At 35.4% G+C, this 22,791-nt stretch overlaps 1 protein-coding gene across 4 annotated transcripts in view; it reads right to left on the minus strand.

Moving 5' to 3' along the window:
* Positions 1-22,791, minus strand: part of ADGRL4 (adhesion G protein-coupled receptor L4) — a 264,165-nt gene that overhangs the window by 233,732 nt on the left and 7,642 nt on the right. For 2 of the 4 annotated variants that reach the window (XM_062004023.1, XM_062004022.1), the window contains one exon: positions 20,452-20,626. In XM_062004023.1, the coding sequence (XP_061860007.1) occupies positions 20,452-20,580 (129 nt within the window). In that variant the 5' untranslated portion in view covers positions 20,581-20,626. Of the gene's footprint in view, positions 1-20,210; positions 20,232-20,451; positions 20,627-22,791 lie in introns of those variants that run through there. The other 2 variants (XM_062004025.1, XM_062004026.1) reach the window with 2 other exon arrangements.

The raw sequence follows: 22,791 nt of genomic DNA on the forward strand, positions 1-22,791 counted from the left end.
GAAGTTAGAAGGTTTCTTTGCAGTAGAAGGTTAGAATCACAGATTCCTTCATTTTGTTTATGTCTCTGCTACTGATTATTTGACAAATTAAAAGTTATTTGATCACAATATTCAAGTACTTGAATTCAGGATGAAAATATGTTATTTCATTACCTCTCAAGTTGCTGCAATGTTTGTCACTTTTCCAAAACCAAGTATCCCAGAAAGGTTTCAGGAAACAGGTGGATATTTTTATTAGTGCTACACATATACAAATAGTACACAGCACATAGGAATGAACTGAAAAAATCTTCCAATCTTTTAAAATGCATTAGACAAACTATTTGTGAAAAACTTTGTTTTAACCTATTTTTTGCTAGAAGGTGTCCAAACATAGTTTGGCAGGAACAGTAAAAATATACCAAAATAATGCTCCTCTGCATGTAAATTGAACTTTTCCTACAGATGATAGTTCCTGGACAATGGACATACAGTGTGTATTTGCACTCACATTTTCTAGAATCTATTTTTAGGGAAAGGTGTGAGCATATCAAACTCTTATTTGCCCAGAGTTTTCTCTGATATACACTAAGTCCTGCATCTGGGATGTACTGTGTCTAATGGGGTGAACCATAAAGTTATTCTCAAAGCAACATGTTGATGATACATACTATAACACCTCAGTTTAACTTCCAGAAGCCATGCATCTTGATTGAAGCTAATAATAATGTGAAGAAGTTTTATATTGATAATGGGAGTCCTAAGAACACCATATTTTGTGACAACAACAGAACAGTGAGATGTATAGCAACCTGTGTATTTCGCCAGGCACCATATTGTGTTAGGCAGAAGATGGAGAACAATTACTTACAATTTAAGTTTTACATGAAAAAAGTTTTATTATGTGACAAATATTGTGCATGACAGTGCAGAGAATCACAGGTGGTGAGGAATGCTTATTTACTCTTGAAAGATAGCCCTTTCAAAGATTCTTAGGGCTTACAAAGTACAAATCTATGTATAAAAAATTAATAACTTCTAGTGGCTTTGGGTTGGTTTAGGATTTTTGAAGAAAACTGTTAAAAATGCAGTTGCATTTAAAATGCAACCACAATTAATTGTATTTCCAGTTAAATTGGACTGTAGTTTAAGAATGACACATGAAATATTTCTGTAGCTCAGAGTTAGGATTAATAAAAAAATAAAATCATTTCATACTCTTCAGTGTAAAGTAGCTGGGTTTTGCTAACTGTGTACTCCACTTGTATGGCTGTGTTTAACCAGAAATAGCAGACAAAAAGTCTATGCTTTTAAGGTTATGTTTGACGTGAAATATACATCAGAATTGTGTAAGTTTAAACCTGACCTGTATTTTAAGTAAGAGAGAATTAAGTGCATCTGTTTTTTTCCATTCTTTGTATACCAGTTTATATGAGATGCTGACTGATCTGTTTTTTATGTGAATAAAATGTGAACAACTGAATGCTTATATTGCGCAGATTAAATTAAATCACTCACATAACATTTTTACCTTCAGCTGATAGATTGCACAAATAATTGCACCTTCAACTCTGCATAATTTATTTTTTATGTACTGTGTTCATTTAAAATAGAAGTGTTCAAAGTCCAAGGCTTGAATAATCTACAAGAACTCCATTAATGGTCACTACAAAGACTGAACTAGAAGGGTTCAGATTAAAATTGCTTGTCTTAAATATTCGATATATAGCATCAAAGACAAGCTGTTCAAGAAACTTGAAATCCAAGTTTAAATCACAAAGGGCAGATTTTAATTTATGATTGCTTTAAGATAGATTGAAGTACCATTCTGAGAAAAGTTCTCACAGCTTTCAAGAACAACTGCCATCAGTTTTCTGAGGCTTAAGTTTTTACTGGAAATTTTAGTAATGAAACAGCTCCTTATGCTTCAAAACCTGACCTTAGAGGAAGTTTACAATGGAGTGAGTTTAACAGTGGAAAGTTTAACAAGGTTTTAAGAGAAAGTTGCAGTCTGTTCAGCCTGGTCTTTTCCTCTGCAACAGTTATTAGGCAGCTTGGTAAATTTGGCATCCACACAAGATTAACACAACCGTATGTTGATATTACAATTTACAAGCTGATGAGATGTTAGGTAGGTACCAGGGCAAGTCAGTAAGGTTCCAAAAGATTAAATAATATTACATAATAATGATTAAAAAAAGACATTCTCCAGCTCTGTATGTTCTACTAATTTAACAGACCCTTGAGAACCAGAAGTTACAGACATGGATGACCATAAAAACATTGCATTGATGAAGGATTAATCTGCAGATAACCAGGTCAAAGTTTCATGCCGGATGATCATTACCTGGAGTATTTTAAAACATATATTACATTTAAAAACAATTGAACTACAAAAATATTATTTCACTTCTGATTCACAAGCTGTTTAGGACTGACTCTTAGGCTATACAGTACTCTATGTTCTGGCTTTCTACATTAGTTTTATACTGGGAAACCTACTCCAAAACCGATCCATTTTCTCCATGATAATCTAAGAATTATCGAAATTCCTGTGCAAAGCCAAACAGAAGCAGTGGCCTTTGTGATTTGCTTCTATTTATGTATGCCAGAGAAAAGCAAGATACTGAATGACTAGAAAATCAGGAATAGGTGTACCTGATATTCTTCTTCCAAACTTGAATGTCCAGATAAGGTCTAATACATAGTATCCTTAAAAATGGTGTCAGTGACAATCTCATACCTAGACATTCTGCACAGCTTCAATCAAGATGCATGACTTCTAGAAGTTAAACTGAGGTGTTATAGTATGTATCATCAACATGTTGCTTTGAGAATAACTTTATGGTTCACCCCATTAGACACAGTACATCTCAGATGCAGGACTTAGTGTATACCAGAGAAAACTCTGGGCAAGTAAGAGTTTGATATGCTCACACCTTTCCCTAAAAACAGATTCTAGAAAATATACTACCACAAAGAAAGCTTCATGTATCATTTCAGATTTGCTGAGAGAGTAAGACATAGCCTGAGCCAAGATATTTTGAGGCGTACCTTTCACCTACTAGAGTTTTCTGAGAACTGACAGAATTCTGGTATCTTAAGGCAGTTTACCAGCTGGGCTTTTTATTCCAGAGTGTCAAGTGCAAAATCTCAGCAGTTCATGGAGAAAAAAAGGAATACTTCTCAGGTCGTATTACATCATAAGATGCTTGTATTCAATCGAAAAATTCTAAATGGCATTATCACAAAGAGGCACTTTATTGCTATGCGTCCTTTGTACCTTAGGAATTTCTTATTAAACGTTTGTTAAATTTGAATCCTACTTGTGTTAAAATATTAGGGTATAATCAGTCCCTGTTCTCTTTCTACTTTTATCCTAATTTCATAAGCCTACAGGATACACTTTCTCCTTTAATGTCACCTTCTCTCTGCTTCATTATTTCTTAGATGTCACTTATATAAGAGTCTGGCACAGAAAAGATGGTTCACCATGGTGCCATATAAATGCCAGCTGTATCCCATATGCCCCTCGAGACTGTTTCAATTTGCAAAGAGCTGTTTCCCCTTGACTCAAAATTACAAAAGAAAAGTAAGGTTTGAAATAACATCAGCAATCTGACAGTTTTAGATTTGCATTCTGGGAATTCGCATATATTCTATCAAAGCTTATTTGGCACAGGTTCAAAATGTATACATTGACAGTTAACGTACAGGAGTAACACTGTAATTTTATAAATATAAGCGTTCTTATAATTATTCCTCTCAAACCGGCATCTGATATTACTGATAGACACAGACAAGCAGTTGCTTAAAGAAAACAGATAGCGTTTTGTAGGCAAACGTACTCCAGAAGGGGAAGGTCTATTTTTAGGCCAGTAAGAGTCAGTCCAGGTTTCAAATGCTAAATTTGATTAGAGGGGAGTTTACTAAGTGTTCTAAACGAGATATCTAGCACAGGCAATGACCTCAAAATGACAAACTTTTCTCAGTTCATTTTACTGGGGCCACAATTACTTGTGATTTCAGAGGCACAGTGTCCAAGACTAAATTATATTTGAGTCATACTGATAACATGAAAAGAAGGCTGAATTTTACAGGTTATTAGCATTAGAATGAATGGGAATCAAGAATATTTGGTGAATAAAGGCACAATTTACTTTGATATGAGAGGCTACCTTCTAGGGAAATATTTCAATTTCAACCTGCATCTGATTTCTTACTGCAAAGTTTCTTCCCTGTTGTAAGGCTGAAAGACATTTAGGTAACATTGAAAATCTACGAACTACAGATTATTAAAGATGCTTGCTGCATTGGCCAATTTGTATTCTGTTTAGGTTTCCATCAGAATCTGTAGGGTTTATATTATAGAATTCCAAGTGACAACTGCTATGCAAGCAAATATATTAGTATTTTCTGTGAAATTCCACTGCAGAGCACTAATAAGGAACATCTACCAGAAACAAAGGGCAGAATGCTTTGACAAAACAGACTGTCAAAATAAATTAAGTAGAAGTAAAATTATTGAACAATTTTTTATCTTTTGAAAGAAGGGAAAGAAAGCAGCATCAGAGCTACTAGAGGTTTTATCTGCAAATATTTTGATTAAGTATGTTTAAAGGGAATGGTTCACATAATTTATTTGTATTTAACATCAATACTTTTTGTGCTGAAATTACTGTTCTATTACTGCACTTCATACCTGCATTGTATTTTTTAGTTCTTGATGCATTGATAAGAGGGGAAGAAACAAGCAAGTAGTTGAACAAGTAGAAGCCTCTTTCTGAACAGGACACTCCTGGTCCTAGCTGATTTTTCCCTTTCCTTATGTTCACTACTATGCTGGTCTGGGATTCATTCACCAGATGTCAAATGTTTCTAATTATCCCTCCCCTGAGCCAGTTCCTGGTGAAGTCACAAGCCAGGGCTATAGTTCCCTGGAATACTGACTACTCCTAGTAGTAATTAGTGGCCTAAGTATTTTGGGTCTCTATCTCATCAGCCACTGCTTTTTGCTGAAGGCTGTTCTCAGAGCTTCACACTTTTAATTTATAGTTTAACCTTTCATGACAGTCAAGTACATATGGCCAAGACTTTGTTGAAGAATTCCTTCACCAATTCAGCTTTCAGTCAGGCATTCATATCTTGCTATTGCAGTTGCTTAATGTGTTACTAGGGCAAACAATATCATTAAAAAGATAGAATGATCCTTTTGCCGTGGTTTTCATTCTTCCAAGTTCAGATGATGTATGCAAAAATGACGCCTGTAATATTTCTCAGAGCTGAAGGTGACAGTGGAGCTTGAGAGGGTCATTTTATAGACAGAAGGAAATAATTTCTCAAATATTCAAATGCTTGGCAGAGAGATTTAGGGGATCAGAAGATCTATGGGCTTCAGCAGCCTTCAGAATTCTTTATTCTGGAAAGAAACACAGTCTCAAAAAAATCCTTACAGCACTGAATCCATTGAACTTTGACCTTGACAGACAACACATATATCAGGTCTTTTATGGTTATAAATCTTTCTGTGGTGCTCTAGTATCTCATATACATAATCTTTTTCATGGATATTTTTATTTTAATAACTGAGAATAGCTTACCTAGACAAAACAATATTCTTAGTTGTTGCAAGCAACTCACAGAGAAGCAGATATCTCAGGAAGTATCAAACATGATGGAAAACACCCATTACAGCAGTGGATTCAGTCCTAAAGGTATTATCAGCTTTTCCCTGATAATGGATGCTAAAACTAACACCAACTTTATGGAACCTGATGGATTTAGACTTGACTCCTGATGGGAATAAAGAAGCTGCTAGGAGATTGTAATGAGAAAAGCAAGCTTAAAAAATTGACAGCTGGAATATAAGCAATCATCTGCACTCCAGTTTTGCCTCAGGGGACTGAGACTTGTCTTTTCTAGGTATACAGACAAAGAATGTGTCAGTATAATCCACATGCAAACCTAAGAGAATTAAAGACTGCTGTTTGAGATTTGATTTAGACTAAAAGAAAACAACCTGACACTTTTTTTTTAAAATTTTGTTTGCAGCTTCTTTCCATTTTTTTTGGTATCATAACAGATGTGTAACTAGGACGTAATTCTTGTATCAGATGAAAGGAATAACAAGCAGGAAATAGAAAGCTAATTATTTTCATTCTAAGTTCAAAGTAGATCCGGGCACTTGAAAATACACAGAATATTTCAAGTATTTACAATATCATTAAAAATCCTTTAATATCCCTCTGAATGGCCCATGGACAAACAACTCATAATGTAATATGTTTCATGGAAAACATTTCGATGTATCCATTTCAAAACTCAAGAACTATCCAAAGGGGAGGAAAAAACATGAAGGAAGTATTAAAGTCCAAGAAGTTTTGGCTTTAAAATGCCAGGATGGAGTACAAGTTGAAAAATCAGGAAAGGTTATGAAAAATTCCTGGTTCCAAATAATCTCTTGTTCACAATCAAAGCAACACTTACTCTGGATAAAGCAGCTTCGCAATCTCAGAGAAAAAAAAAATCATTTCTCAACTAGGCAGATTTGACCAACAGTTCATTAATGTGATGGGTTTTACTCAGGTATTTATTTGCCTGAATCTGCTTAAAATGCAATTCAGGACCAAGATCAAAATACTGACTTGGGGCTGCATAAGTATTACCACCCTGCTGCTTAGAGGATGGCAGACTAGACAAGGGTGCTCAGTTATACAAAGACTCACCTAAGTGGGCTTATCATCACTCTGTTAGGAGACAAGCATTAGAAAGCTGAATTGATGCTAGTGAAACATGATGATAAATACCACTTAATGAATGTGTAGCTCATTCTGTACTTACATAGGCTTCCAGCGCATTTGAAGTACAGCACTGGATAGATGGTATTACTCTAAAATAATTTACCAAGAATCAAAAAAACAAAAAAGAAAAAGATTTTACCGTTCTGAGGAAAAAAACCAAAAAAGAGTGATAATTTCTATGAAAGCACAAAAGGAAAAGGTAACCTTGGCCTCATCTGCTACCTGGGCATCTTCAAGAAACCAAAGATCTAACAAAATTTCTGTTAAGCTTGTTTCGAAAAGAGAAACAGAAATACTGCTGCAAGGTGACTGTTAAGCAAAGGTGATGCCAAGGGGTGCCCTAACCAGAAAGTTGAATCTATTATCTAATGTTGAGTGCAAGATCATTTCAGAGTTGTCTCACTGAAAGGAATTTTTCTGATCTTTTTTTCTCCTCACTTTCTCCTTAAAACAGATTAAAGAAATTACTAGAGAGATAAGCAGCATGAAACCAATTAATAAATTAAAATAAGGAAAAAGTATATTGCTTTGATCCCTATCCTAAACAAATATCTTCCTATAACTGATCTATCATCTCTGAAATTTTACACTGCAGCAGCATTATCTGTGTGAAAACGTTATTTTTGCAGCGTAAAGTGCAGCTTCTAAAATTAAAGCCATTTTATCTATTTCTTCTATCTGCCTTCCAGGGTTTCTTTCCTATCCAGTACCTGTTACAGAATTCTGATATTATCACTATCAGCTACTATGATGAGCAGCAACATTTGGGCCTGCCAATGTTCGAAATCCATGAATGGGCTACCTCAAATTTTTGAACTATGTATTACTGCTTGCCTCCATTGGGTATTTGTTCATTTCTTTCTGTGTGTCTTTGATCAAAAAAATATTTTCACCTCAGTAGTGTTGTTACTAAGTTTGTTAACTTTTTTCTGGTTTTATAGCATAGATGAGTTCCTGCATGACCTGCTCTAGGTGGTCCTGCTCTGGAACGGGGGTTGTACTAGATGATCTTTCAAGATCCCTTCCAATCCTTGAGATTCCGCGATTCTGTGTGAATTCAGCAAGAAAGCTTAAACCGACACAGGAAATGTTTACCTTTGTGTGCAAAGTCACTGAAAATTCTGCATACAAATGTGTTAAGACTTCACGTAAATATTCAGCTTTGAATTTAGCAAATAGTCTCTGACCACACTATGCTAAACAGTTCTATATAGTTCCCTAACATTATATTTATCTGATACTAACCATATGAAATGTTTACTCAAATGTTTAAGTGTTTAACCCAAACGAATTATCTACCTCTGAAATAAGATCACTTTTTTCAAAGTTGTTCAAAACTGTTTAGTCATGAATTATATTCTTAGTACAAGTATTTAGAACAACTTTATAGCAACGGTGACCTTTCTAGCACACTCTGAAAGATACACTGAATATTTTTAGAACATTATCAGTTCTGTTAAACTGGCCACCTCTGTTCCTCATTGAATGTGCCAATAGTATATGTACCTTCCGTATGCTTAAATATTACTTTATTGGGAGCTTTTAAAATGAAACCATACATTGAGATAGTGGTGTTTTTGTATGAAAAGGCAATAAACTAAAAAAATGAACAGAGGAAAATATCATCCAGACTTCCTTCATCACCACTGTGAGCAGCTAAAGAGTAAATATGCATGCAAATTTGACCAAACAAATCTCTCTTTAGTCCCTCTGTCAGACTTTTAGAATTCATGGGCAAACTTACTCATCATCACACCTAAATGGTCTCAGAATAGTAATGAAGCCTCAGCTCACGTTTAATTTACACATCTAAATGTTCAGAAAAGGCATAAAAAAACCCCCACATATACCGTTACTTAATGAGCAGCAACATAAACAACCCTGTCAAAGCAGTCTTGTTTGCTAAGAATAAACATTTGGCAAGTAGGACACTTTCCACTGATTTGCTTCTCAAGATAGCCCTTTGATAGCAGATTTTTAGCTTCCTTAAGGTACTGGCACGACTACTGAGGTCTGTGTAGTTAACAAAGCGTTTGCTTTTTGGTATCCAGTTTGTCCCAGGTGAGCTCAGCGACAGATCTGGAGGCTAGAGATGCAATTTCTGAGCCTACTATTCTGTTCCTTTCTAGTTTAAAAGCCCTTTCAGTCTGCGTGACTGTTCTGATCATTTTGTTATAGAGAGAGAAAACTGGACCAGGGAGATTCTGACATGATAGAAGAATTTGTACCTAGAAAACACTATGATATTTCTCTAAACACTTGTTTGGTATTTCCCATTGTGCTGCTCCTAAGATGCATTCAAACTCATTCTCTTGATGTACTTAGACTCATAAAACCGATATATCATTCAGGCGTATGTGCACTATTCCAGCATGATCTATACTATCTATAAGAATTGAAAAAACTGTGTTTATCATAAAACTCTCACAAGTTGCACTGATAATAATTATGAAAATAACATAGCACTACTACAAACTTTCCTTCTTAGATGATGAAGTCTAAGATTTACAAACATGTATGCATATGATATACCTACACACACAAGAGCAAACAAACCCAAGACATGTTGTTTTCTAAATATAAAGATATAAAACAATTTAAATAAAATTTTAATTCTTATAAATTCGGTTTCTTTTCAGGGAGGTCTTGTTAAACATTTCTGAATTGTCATAGGCAAAAATAAAATGAAAAAAAAAAGGGTACAGGAGACAAACAGTAAGACAGTGAAAACTTTAAGAATCCTTGTGAGCAAATATGTCTGACAAAGTATACAGATTCCAGGGATAAGCTCAAAGCTTTGTAAACTCTTCACTGCTCAGAGCAGGACAGCTCAAGAATGTAGGAATCAAAAGAGAAATCAGTAGGTGTTTGTCAGTAAAGTTTAAAAAGTATCATGAAATAGGTTATTATACCAGAAGACATTTTGAAAAGCTTTAAAATACCAGAATCCCAGTCAGGTTCAAGGAAAACATAACACCACACAGCTGTGTAGCAAATAGTAAGGAAAACATAAGATTACCAGGAGTTATGACTTAGGGCTCAATGAGGATGAAGGACTGAAACATTATGCATAAACCTGTTTTCAGTGAAGCAAACATGGAGGATAGTTCTATGGTAACTTTCTAAACTGACTGTTTATAGTGACTGGACCTACTACACTTCACAGTGAAAGGAGTCCTGTTATAATTTTTCTACTTGTCTACTATCTGTTCTTAGATATACACAAAAAAATAAATTACATTTGCTGCTTGCTCTTTTCTTAGAATCATAGAATGGTAGGGGTTGGAAGAGACCTCTAGAGATCACCTAGTACAACTGTCCTGTTAAAACAGGTCCATCTAGATCTCACAGGAACACATCCAGGCAAATTTGAAAGCCTCCAGAAAAAGAGACTTCACATCCTTCCTGGTATAGCCTGTGCCAGCGCTCCCTCATCCTCAAAGGAAACAAGTTTTTCCCTGTGTTTAAGTGGAATTTTTTGTGCTCCAGCTTATGTTCATTATCCCTAGTCCTGTGACTGGAGAAAACAGAAAAAAAGTCTTGCTCCATCCTCCCGATATTCACCCGTTAATTACTTGTAAGGACTGATGCCATCCCCCTTAGTATTCTCTTCTCATTCCCACAGCGTTTGCTCGTAAGAAAGATGTTCCAGTCCCCTGACCACCTTGGTAGCCCTGCGCTGGACTCTCTTGAGAAGTTCTCTGTCTTCCTTGAGCTAAGGAGCCCAGAACTGTACACAAGACTCCAGATGAGACCTCATCAGGGCAGAGAAGGGGAAGACAATCTCCATCCATCTGCTGGCCATACTCTTCTTAATACATCCCAAAATGCCACTGGGCTTCTTGGCCATAAGGGCACACTGCTGACTCACGTTTACTTTGTTATCAACCAAGACTCACAGGTCTCTCTGTAGAGCTGTTCTCTAGCAGGTCAATTCCCAACCTGTACTGGTGCATGGGTTTGTTCCTTCCTAGATGCAGGACTCTGTACTTCTCCTTGTTGAGCCTCATGAGGTTCCTCTCTGCTCAAATCTCAAGCTGGTCGAGATCCTGCTGAATGGCAACATAGCCTTTGGTGACTCAGTCAGTGCTCCCAGTTTGGTGTAATCAGCGAACTTGCTGAGGGTACACTCTGTCCCCTCATCCAGGTCGCTGATGCAGATGTTGAACAAGACTGGCCCCAGAACTGATCCCTGTGGAACTCCACTGGCCACAGGCCTCCAACTCAACTCTGTGCCATTGATCACCATGCTCTGAGCTCTGTCATTCAGCCAGCTCTTGATCCACCTCACCGTCCACTCATCCAAGCCACACTGCCTGAGCCTTCTGATGAGGATGTTATGGGAGAAAGTGTCAAAAGCCTTGCTGAAGTCAAAGTAGATGATATCGACTGCTCTCCCCTCATCTAGCCATCCAGTTATACTCTCATAGAGGGCTATCCGGTTGGTCAAGCAGGATCTCTTTGGTGTTGACTCTCCCTGATAACTGTATTTTTCTTTATCTATTTACAAATGACATTGAGGATTTCATTCCAGATATCGAGGTGAGGCTGACTGGCCTGTAGTTTACCAATTCCTCTTTCTTGCCCTTTTTGAAGACTGGATTGACATTGGCCTTTCTCCTCAGGCACCTCACTTATGCTCCATGATTCTTCAAAAAGGACGGAAAGTGGCTTAGCAATCACATCAGCCAGGACCCATGGATTTGTGGATGTCCAGCTTGTTTAACATGTCTTGTAACTCAATCCTCCTCCACCAAGGGAAGATTTTTCATTCTCTAGATTATCTCACTGTCCCTATTATAACTATTAATTCCACAGCAGAAGAGCACTGAAGTATCAAGTCTCAGTCTCCATAAACTTCATACTTTCTATAAAAGTAACACAAAATCATTTTCTCAATGATTTAATGTCAGTTTATTGTCTAAACACAGTTGTATTTAGTTTCCCTATTCTGTATCAAAATAATTTAGTTTGCCTAAAAAGTGTTGCATTTTGAATTTGTTGTGTTCTTTGTTCCAGAAGGGAAAAGTACTAGCTTAGTGATTCTCTTCTGTAAAGCATTTACTGCTTCAGAGCTTTCCATAGGCTTTTGCATTTATCTCCAGATGAAAAAAAAAAACCTATTATTTTACATTTTCATCTTATCTTTTTCAATATTACGAATGTTGAAAACTAAGTGGTTTGATGGTTTTTTTCCAGTTGCATTTAATATGCAACAAACACTGGCATTGGCATTACTCCTGTAAATTTAACAGTAGAAAAGTGTATCTTGCCCAGCATTTTTTGAGAGGATAAATGCATATATTATGCTGCAGAGACTAAATAATAATTAAAATACTTTGTGAAAAGTAAAATCTGTCAAATTCTCGTAAGGATGTGTTTACAAGGACATCCAAGAAGATGTCTTATTTCAAAGTGCAGGAAAAGGGATACAGGGAAAAAACCCTCATATCGTCATGTGGGATGTGAGTTGTGACTTTTGTTTTAAAATCATCAATTCTAAATAGTTAAATTCACCATCAGATGAATTCATGAACTCTAGAAACAACAATCTGTAATCTGGGATTATCAAGCTTCTGAAAGTCATCAACGCATCCTGTGTATGTTTTTAAAGAAAAATTAAAATGTGAATAGAAAATGAATACTTCTGAATTATTCTTACAAGAATTATGTTTCTTATATAAATATGGAACAATTAGATCCTGGAGAGGTAGGTACAGGTAGATGCCACATTGCTATGTCTGCATTCACTGATAAGACATTTTAACTAATATTATCTCTAATTTAGCTAAAGACCTGAGCAAAACATACAGAAAAGAAACAATTATTGTTCTATTTTTTTTCTCCCAGAAACCAAAGCTGTAGCTTTTTTTTACAAGAAATGAAATTATTATTAAGGTTATTTTCTCCTTCAAGCATGTAAGAATTTTCAATGGATTCCGTTTTATGGAACGGATGAACACATGCTGTTGTTTTGATTTTTTCCTCATGAGCCATGTTTGTGTAAATTCATATACAGTAAAAAAATACTTCCATTTGAGCACTCTAGCACAAATTTTAAAAATGCTTTGATACAACAAAAAAATTTTAACTAAAAGAATGTCAGACAGAAAATTGTTCCATTATCACTAACAGTTTAGCACTCTGCATTTCAAGTACATTATCTGTAATTGCACACAACTATGTTCTTTACAGTTTAGAATTCATGATATTTTCTTGCAATATCCACAAAGTACTTTTACAAACTAAGCACTTGGATTTTCTGGATAGTAATTATTTCAAATTAAGTGCTGAAAACATCTAAAGTTTATGTGCTTCCAGAAATGTGTCCTAAATGTAGCTGTATTAGGCCACATGATGAAGAAACCATCTACTCAAGTAGACAACACTGAGGCCATGGGATTGGGAGGCTAATCTTTAATGATTTTCCAGTGATGCAATGCACAATAGGGTAGTGCAATGACTTTGTTGCTCTTTTATGTTGCTCATTTAATTTTTACCTTTTACCCTTTACTCTTTATTTATTCTAACATGATTCTATGGACCACATCTCAAAGAGAAGGCAGAGTTGAAGTTGTTACATATCCATTGTTTAATTTTCCAATTTTTAGGTGTTTTGAATTCCTAAATCATGTCAACTGAAAGCAAGAAACATTCTTGAGAAAACAGGTCTGAGCAGTGAAATGTGATCTTTACAAAATTGTTCAATCTGAAAACATAAACTGTTTTTCCATTTAGTTTCCTGCTTTTGTGCACAGACACTCCAGTAAAAGACAGGTAAGTACACAATTTTCAAGACAGAAGGAATTCTGTTCAGCTAGTCCTGCATAAGAACACATTCACACGGGAGGTCCTAAAAGGTACATTCTTCCAATGAGATGTAATGAAATGTAATTAACAGTATATGTATGTATATGAGATGTAATTAACAGTCTATCCCATAACTTACACATTTTTCTGCCCATGTTTCATATTCATAGCTCAAGATCTGAAACACTGCTGGAATATTAGTATTTAACTATTATTTAATATTTAAATTAATTAAGCTTGACTAGAGAAAATACTTTTTATGGTGACTCTTATGGTCTATAATGTTTAATCTTGTTAATATTTATGATAAAGTACCAATGGGAATAGGACAATTCAAATGAGACCATATGAAATCACTTTATGATATAATTGAAAAAAACCAAAGATTTTGAAATTGAATTTCTAAATCTCTATTAGGATTTTGTAATATGGACATATTTTAGAAAGTGAGAGCTGTGGTTATTTGAATGCATCAGTGGAAATACACTGCTTCACGCTTTCCATGAACTAACATGTACTAAGTGTCCCGTCTCCCTTGGGAAAAACAGCAATTACATGATAATTCATTTTAATGCTACCATATTATCATCCGATAATCATGCAATTAACTGAAGTCACCACCAAGCAGTATGAAGAGGTTAGAGAATCAGAACATACCCTGGTAAGTAACAAGATCTTTAAATCAATGGGGTGTTTCAACAAAAGCCCAAGAAGAGATTTAAGGGGTGGTGTAACAACAATGTAGACTGACATCAAAATTAGACTGTAAATAGACATAAAGCTCTTTAGGACTAATGCACATAAAGTAAGGTAGGTAAACTGGAATGGGGAGAAAAAAACCAAATCAGTTAAAATACATCAATCGCAATTTAAAAATTGCAATTTATCAGATGAAAACTGTGATACGTTTGAAAAAGTGACTGGAAAATGTGAGTATCTAAATCACGGACACTGACAGAAAATCGTACTTTTCTTGTGCTGAGGTCTATTAGTATAATATTCTTTATGAGAAAATGTTAACAAGAAAAGTGTTAGGAAGACTTGTTAATGCAGTATTGATTACCTGAAAAAACACCAGAAACCGGGTATTACAGCTGTCCATCTTGCTCACAAAAGCTGAGTAAATACTATGGTGAATATCAGATCTTTTTGCAACTTGTGTTTGATTCACACTGACATTCTTTGAACATGCAGAGATGAAGAATTATGTGTGGTGTTTGCCTATTGCAAACATTTGACATTTCAAATTCAGGCTGTGTTGGTTAGCTTTGATTAGATACATGAATTACACAGGATGTTTGCTCTCTGATTGGAGCCCTTAAAAATCAAGTTTTCAAGATGAATATTTACAAGTTCAGAATCTGATCCTGAGTATTTCTGTCAGTCTGTGAAAACTGCTAATTTTCTAAAACTTTTTTTTGTCACAAAAAAACTTGTACTCAATATGTATAGGGAAAGAACTTATAAAAAAAAATACTGTCAAATCAAATCAGTGCAGGTATTTACTTAACTATAAATTGTTTGTGGTGGCCTAATATAACAATATTCTAACATAAGATAAATGCTTTTCCAATGTTTTGAAGCAGTTGAACTAGCAAAAGCACTAAAAAACTAATCATTAACACATGATCTGAAGTCACTTAAGCTCTCTAAAGGTACCTCATTTGAAATTCCAACTATTTCTTGTCTGTCTTCTTATGTGTTATTCCTTATGGAATCTCCTTTTTGTTTTCCAGACAAAATTATAACCATGATTCCAAAGCTGAAAGACTTGTGTTTGTGAAAGTTAAGATTAGCTTCTTAATTATTTTGCTCATGAAAAACATACTTGAAATTATGGAAAAAATACAAGAAATTATGGAAAGAACAGAAAAAAATCAGTATTTTTAGAATTAAGAGTTTAGGAGATCTTACGAGGAAAAAGAATAGAATGTATTTAGAAAAAAAGTAAACTGAATGCCATAGTGAAAGACAAATAGGAATATAACATTTGGAAGAAGAGTTATAGCTAAGAATCAAATCAAGTTTAAAGCTGCATGACAGAGAATTATAAAAGATTGATCAAGAAAAAAAAATCACTTAATTGATGGCATCGAATATCACTGAAAAACAGCTAGATGAAAAGCTATATCAAGCTACTATTAGTCAAAGCTGATTTCTTGAAACTTGAAATGTAAATTTTGATATATGATGCTATTTAAAATCCAACATTTTTCATAAAGTGATGTGTTGGGCCTTACATATTATCCTGAGAACTTTCAGTTTCACAGTAGTTCTAAATGAAATTAGTAAAGACGTTACAAAATAAACTAATAAATAAATAGTAGAATAATAAAGAAGTTTAAGGTTGAAATTCCATCTTTAGTAAAAATGTTGCAATTACCATAATGACTATTCTGCTTACCAAGGCAGCCCCCAAATATTTTCGAGCTGTGATATGTTTCCTATTAGCAGAAATTTTACGTCTGTTCACAGAGCACTTAATTTTATGTAAATATACAGCCACAGAGGATTTATTATTTGAGAATCTAAAATTTGAAAGTGTCTTCAGATCAATTTCAAAAGTTTATTTTTAGTATGTCCCAATATTGTAAAGTTCTTTAAGCTTTCTTTACTTTAAATGAATTGCTATTCAGCAGATATGTCTCCAATTAGGCAAACTCAGGAAATAATGCTTTTGTATTTGTACTAAGAATTCTGGAACTTTAAATACATTATTAAGTACTCATTCAGGGCATATGAAAGATAAGTAAGAATTTAGTAACACTAATGTAACTGAAAAGATATAATGAACATATAGCTTTTGTGTCAGTGTGTTTCATAAATGTAGAGAACGAATATCTTCACAGCAATACCATTGTAGTAACAAGAGATGTGGCTAGCTATTTGCTATAAGTTTACATTAAGATAATTTTTCCAACTTCGTTTGGAAAATGCATACATCTCATTAATAATGTCTAATTCCTAAAGCAAAAAGTATTTTACTTCTATATGGAAGTCTTGTTCCATTCTTCACTTTTTTATTGTTTCTATATGCATACATTATTGTTAAGACTTGTGTACAAATGTCTAGTCACAGTAATTAATCTTCAGTTGCAGCAGAAAGTCAATATAAGTACTTGCAACATTTGCATTAATACCACAAGAATTCACGGTGATTAAAGCTGTTTAAAATATATCAAACAAACTAGTATTGATTATGCAAGTATTTTGATACATTAGGTTTAATGTAATTTATACCAACTTCAGTTTTTGAACAATTTCAGTGCACATCAAGTCTCAATATTGTCTAACATAGAAGTCACGACTGGGATTAAAAGTGTACCTTCAATGACAATACGGGATAACTTGCTCCTGACTCAGAAGTCTGATAAACAACCGTTTTCACAGTAGTTATTTTTCCTTGAGAACAGTTTCAGCAAAAATCAGTATCCTCACAAGCTCTTCCCCAAAGCAAGTTCATCTAGCTAGTTCTCAAGGGGGATTAATATGAAATCCAAAGAGTATTTCTGTTAGTAAGGAGAGAAATTGCCTCTCTGCCAATATGCCACATGGTTGATCTAGGTCTTCTTTATTGATTATTCTGTTGGAATCCACCTCAATATCTCCCACTTGATTAGTTAAAATAGGCAGAAGCAGATGGTGGAATCGGCCGCAAAATTTTCAAATGGAAGAAAAGGAAAAAAACTAAAATCTCTTAAGAGCATGGATACAATTTGACATTCCCTTCACAAGGAAAAAATAAACTTATAGTTAACAATGTAGTGTAGGCTACCTAGATTACTCCAGTGTTTGCTTTTGGCTCAGGATATTGGATGGACCCTGCAAGAATATAGGCATTACAAACCAAGTCTCCAATCAGCCTATGATTTCTCTCAATACTCATGCAGTGGGAAGACTAGAGAATTTTTCTTCACTGCCATTACTTTCAGAAGACAAAGGATCTTAATGTATTTGAGATTTCTGTTTCATTGCTATATGTTATTAAAGTGTATCAAAACAGAAAAAAAAAACCCAGTAGAACACCAAAATGATGTAAACTCACAATTTCAGAGAAATGTCCAAGACAAGAAGTATGTGACAAGAAGTGCATGCACTGAATTAGTATTGCAGCTTCCAATTGTACTGCATGAGCGACTGATATGGCAAACCTCTCATGCAGTAATTTAGCACCAATAAAAAGCTGCCACCTGAATCAGTCAGGCAGTTGGACTAAATGATCACTGTAGGTCCCTTCCAACTGAAATATTCTCAAAAATTTCTCACAGAGAAGAAAAGACAGTAAAGAAATGTCTGTAGCACTTGGATTCCTTACAAACAGAAGTCAGAAAAAAATAGTCATAACCTAGAATCCCTTAACAAGTACCTTCTGGTAGAGCCCTCTGTTTGCCCTGACTTGTTAGCATCACCATCTCTGCCCCATAGCTGGGGCCTATACCCTGTCAGTGAGTCTAGGTTCTGTCTTTGCTGTGTCACATTCTTGTTTGCCTTCTTTTGGACCAGACAGTCTTGCCACTCACTGACATTTTTCTTTGCTATAAATTTGAAAATCTACAACAGGGGTGAAAAGAAGAGAATATTCTATTGCCTTCCTATAAAGCTCAGATAACACAATGTTCTTTAAATATTGCTGTTAAATGTCTAAACAAACCAAAATCATCACTGGGAATATCATACTGCAACAGTGTAAGGAAAACAGCAGTTACCTGTGGCATCAATAAATATTTACTCAGACAGCCTTGCAACCCAGAAACATAATCCCCCCCAACCTGATCAAGAGTAAATAAATGTAATAATATTTAAATAAAATAACATTAATAAGTTTAAGCAGCCAAAGCAAAACCAATATCTTTCCTCAGTCAGTGTTTTCAGGAACATACAGCATAAATTGTCAACGTGCAAGTAAAAAAATGAAGCAGAAATCAAACTGTATCTGTACGATATCTGTATTCACAAGTGATGTTCGCTATAGCGATAGTTTCATAACAGTCTCTTCCCAGAAGTTTTCAAGCATTACAAAGCATACAAAGAACACCATAAACAATCTTATGACAATGTTGGATTTTAACTAAGCTGCCTAGAGTGATGAAAGATATCTGGAGGAACATTAACTTAATCCTCTGACTATATGACAGGATAGATCATGAGAAGATACAGTCTAGTAGCCACAAAAATGTATTTTTATAGCAATAAATTTAACTGTCTTAATAAATGAAATAAAGCATTTATGTAGACTTTGATCTATTTGTAATAAATACAAATGGTGCTTTCATGTGGGGACACAAAATTTAGACTCTGTAAGAACAATACAGGCAGAAAAAAGGACTTATTAAAGTAAAACTACTTAAAGCATTGCTTCATGATACTCCAAAAACACATTTAGATAGAGAGGTCTACTGCTCACTTTTTGTAAGAAGTCACTGAAGTCACTAAAGCAAAATTATTCTTTGTGCAAAATCCCCGATCCCACAGATGAGTGACTTAAACTCTCAAAGCATTGTCACAAACCACTGAAGTCCCTGCCTTGGACTGTTGGGTTAAAGCTGTTGAGCACAGTAGGGGCTCTGGAACATCAGAGTCACCAGAACTGTAGTGCAAGACTCCAGGCATTATCTCTAGCAAACTCAGCCTAAGTTACGCATGATCTCAGCCAGCATCAGTGTGTGAAAGTAGAGAGGAGAGGATCTCAAACCAGGGTCTCAAACTTCATCAGCATCTGCATGAGACTTGAGGATCATGGTAGCTTTTGAGCACTCTGATTTCAAGCAATGATGTTAGAAATAGTCATAGATGAAGGAAACAAATGTCATGGTTTCTTAAGTGACATACTAGCAACTAAACACAACAGGCCAAGGGGTTGAGACCGCCCATTAGCCTGCAGGTGTCCAGACATCTCCAGGGCTCCATCATGCAGTTACTTGGGGAGACAAAAACCATCAGTTGAGCATTCCCCCCGTTCCTTCTTCCCCTAGCTTTCTACGCTGAGCATGATGTCATACGGTATGGGAAATCCCTTTGGTCAACTGGAGTCAGTTGTCCCATCTGTGTCCCTTACCAACTCCAAACTTGCTAATGGGGTGGAATGAGAAGCAGAAAAGACCTCTGTGTAGCACTGCTCAGCAGTAACTAAAACATCCCTGAATTATCAATATTGTTTATAGCACAAATCAAAACATAGCTCATACCAGCTACTATGAAGAAAACTAGCCCTATCCTAGCTGAAACATGCACACTAAACATCTCCTTCTCTACATTGAAAAACTGCATGTCTCACAATATAAACATCCTGAAGGTATTGCTGCATAGAGGCCTACTCTACATTTCCAGCCTGATTCAGACAGAGTCAGGGGAAAGAGAAAACAAACAAAAAACGGGTGTCTTGGAACAGAATCGCTTTCCTTTAAAACTTCTGTCTCATTTAAGTCTTCAACACATGTATTAAGGGCTAATTTGCAGCAGAGCACTTAGCCTATCTTTCTCTGCTATTCAAACAATTTTGAGTCCCAGAATGTGGCAAACTACACTGGTGTTCCTAAAACAGCAAATATTTATCCCCTTTGTTGCAGTCTGAGATGTAACTGACAATATACACTAAAGAGTTCAGAAAATCAAAACACTTACAGTCATGGGTGTTTTTTTCCCCTGAACTGAGGACTGATAAAACTTCCTTGTTCCGCAGGAGAAGCCAGACAGATGAGAATTGCTGTTCCTCACAAGACTGCTCTGCCCTGTGCCAGAGGCCAAGGTGACCAGGGAGGTGTGTACAGCAGGCCTGCCTGGGCTGGCTCTGCTGCTGGCACTCAGGTACCATGGGCAGCCCTTCAGCAGGCACTCTCCATGTGTAGGATTGGGCACCAAATACCTGATTCTGATCAGCTCCCTGTCTCTCCTGATGACCGGATGTCACTGCTGCTGTGGTGTGGAGAAGCTTCAGTTCTGGAAGATTCTCTGTGGTGTCCTCTGCGCTAGTGGGCTGCAGCCCCAGAGGCATCTCTGCTCCTCCGAGTACCTGACCCAGGCTGTAGCTGCTTGCTTTGCTGGTAAGAAAAAACATCAAAGACAATGAAATAACTATGAAATTTCTGTATTTCAGTCTATGTTCAAGAAAAAAGATAGCAGCAATAAGAAGGGGTTATTTTTGAAATCCAAATAATATGCTGCTGTTCTTCTATCAGATTGAACAGGATTTCATACTGTTTTTAGAAATTATATCTGTAATACTGGAGACTTGGTTTTCCAAAGTAGCTCAAGTTAGATATTTTAAGTCTGCTTCATGGAGACTTAGGTAGAAAATAGTGGCACACAGAAGTAATTGAACAACTTCTATTTAAAAACAAAAAAGGTAAAAAAACCCAGATTCTCTCTACCTTCAGCAGAATTATTGGCAGCTGAAAGTTATGCTTGCCTTTAGCTGTCTGGCATGGTTTGTCATTTCACAAAACTTTGTTTAGAATCTCTGCTCATTGTATCTGTCTGAACCCCAAACCTCTCTTTGCCTGCCTCCTCTTTAATAATCTGATATGATAAATAAAAGTAAACTTTCATGAATGACTAAATTCAGGTGGGGAAGGAAGTGGGTAAATATAATGCATCTAAATATATACATGTATTTTGTGAATTCACAGGACTTTTTTCTTTTAAATGGTAACACAGTTCACTATCAATTTGAAGTATCGTTAGCAGCAGAAAAGAACAACTGAAGATGTTAATAATGTTTATTTCAGGGCAAATAGGTAAATTTTATAGCAGTAGTTATTATTTTGTCAGCTATTTATTTTATAAAGTGTAAACATTAGAACATTATAAATCTTTAGTCAGTGGTATTTCCAAGGATGAATGGAGATGATCTGAAGTTAAATCTAGGATTTTTTTTTGTTCAAAGTCTATACGTTTTCCTAGATGTGATGAAATTTATGTGAAGTCTATTTTTTGTTACTGACTTCTATTGGTTAGCATCAGTGGAAGCGCCTGAGTCTTGATTAGGGTTACATTAAAATAACTTTTGCTTTAAAATACATATGAAATAAACCAGGACTTTTTTATTCATCAGATCAAGCAATCATTATCCACACTTGTCAATTATCAGACTTTGTAACACTGAAACATATCCTTCCACCTGGATGCAGTCACATTAAAATTCAGAGAGTGGAAAATAATACCCAATGCTGCCAGTCAAGTAGGAATCCTTTCCTCTGTTCAGCAGGAGCTTCTAGGTCTTAAAGTATAAGATATCTGTGGAATACTTTGGGATCTTTTTATGTATGAGGTAAGATAAAGGCAATATAAAGCTATTGCTGGAAGACAACGAGGAGAAAATATTAATCCTAGCCCAAAACAAAGATAGCAGACTTTGTTTGGAAGGCATATTTGGATATACAGTATCTTGGAGCTTATGATAAAGAAATACAATTATTATTCAAATCTTTCAATATTAATATAGCATTACAATATTTTCAGTGATTCACCCAGAGTTGATGAAACCATCAAGGCTGCTCTTAACCTGGAATAAGTTAAAGATATTTTTATTTTGTTTATAATTGATACAAACCTGCCATACTGAGAAATGATACTGTGCTCAAATTACAAACCCTTTCAAACCCTGTCAGGCCCAGCAGTTGTACATACCTGCCAAACAACTGTGATAGTATAAGGGAAGAGTGGTGACCTCTATACTTTGCTGTCAATTGCTATTTCTTGCTATCATACATAATAAGGATCCATTTTCAAATGAGTGGTTACTTCAGGAAATTCTACCTGGGAGCAAGTACTGAGCTCTGGAACCTGACACACTGACACTTTGCTCATCTCTCATTGGGTCTTTTTTAGTAATGGATATGAAGCTTTCATGCTCATCTACACATGTCTGAAATTAATAATTTATTACAATAGTACAGACTTAGAATGTGAACCTAAAATTCAAAAAAGGTAACAGTCAAAGTTGTAGATGATAAACTGGGCTATAAAACATGTTCATTCGTTTGCTGTCTTTTTGAAACAATGTGATCTTGAATAGATATAACTCTCCATTTCTTTTTGTCTGGAGAATATACATTAATAAAAGTAAATGAGGGACTTTTGTTCTCCATGCTGAGAATAGGAAACATCTTAGGAAGTTTATGTGGATCACTGGGAAAGAAATTCTCTCAGACGTAATAAAATATAATGAATCATGAAGAATCTCTGCTAACTTCTAGCCTTTCAC

The sequence above is a fragment of the Colius striatus genome, chromosome 10 (assembly GCF_028858725.1).
Source record: "Colius striatus isolate bColStr4 chromosome 10, bColStr4.1.hap1, whole genome shotgun sequence".
Lineage (NCBI taxonomy): Eukaryota > Metazoa > Chordata > Aves > Coliiformes > Coliidae > Colius > Colius striatus.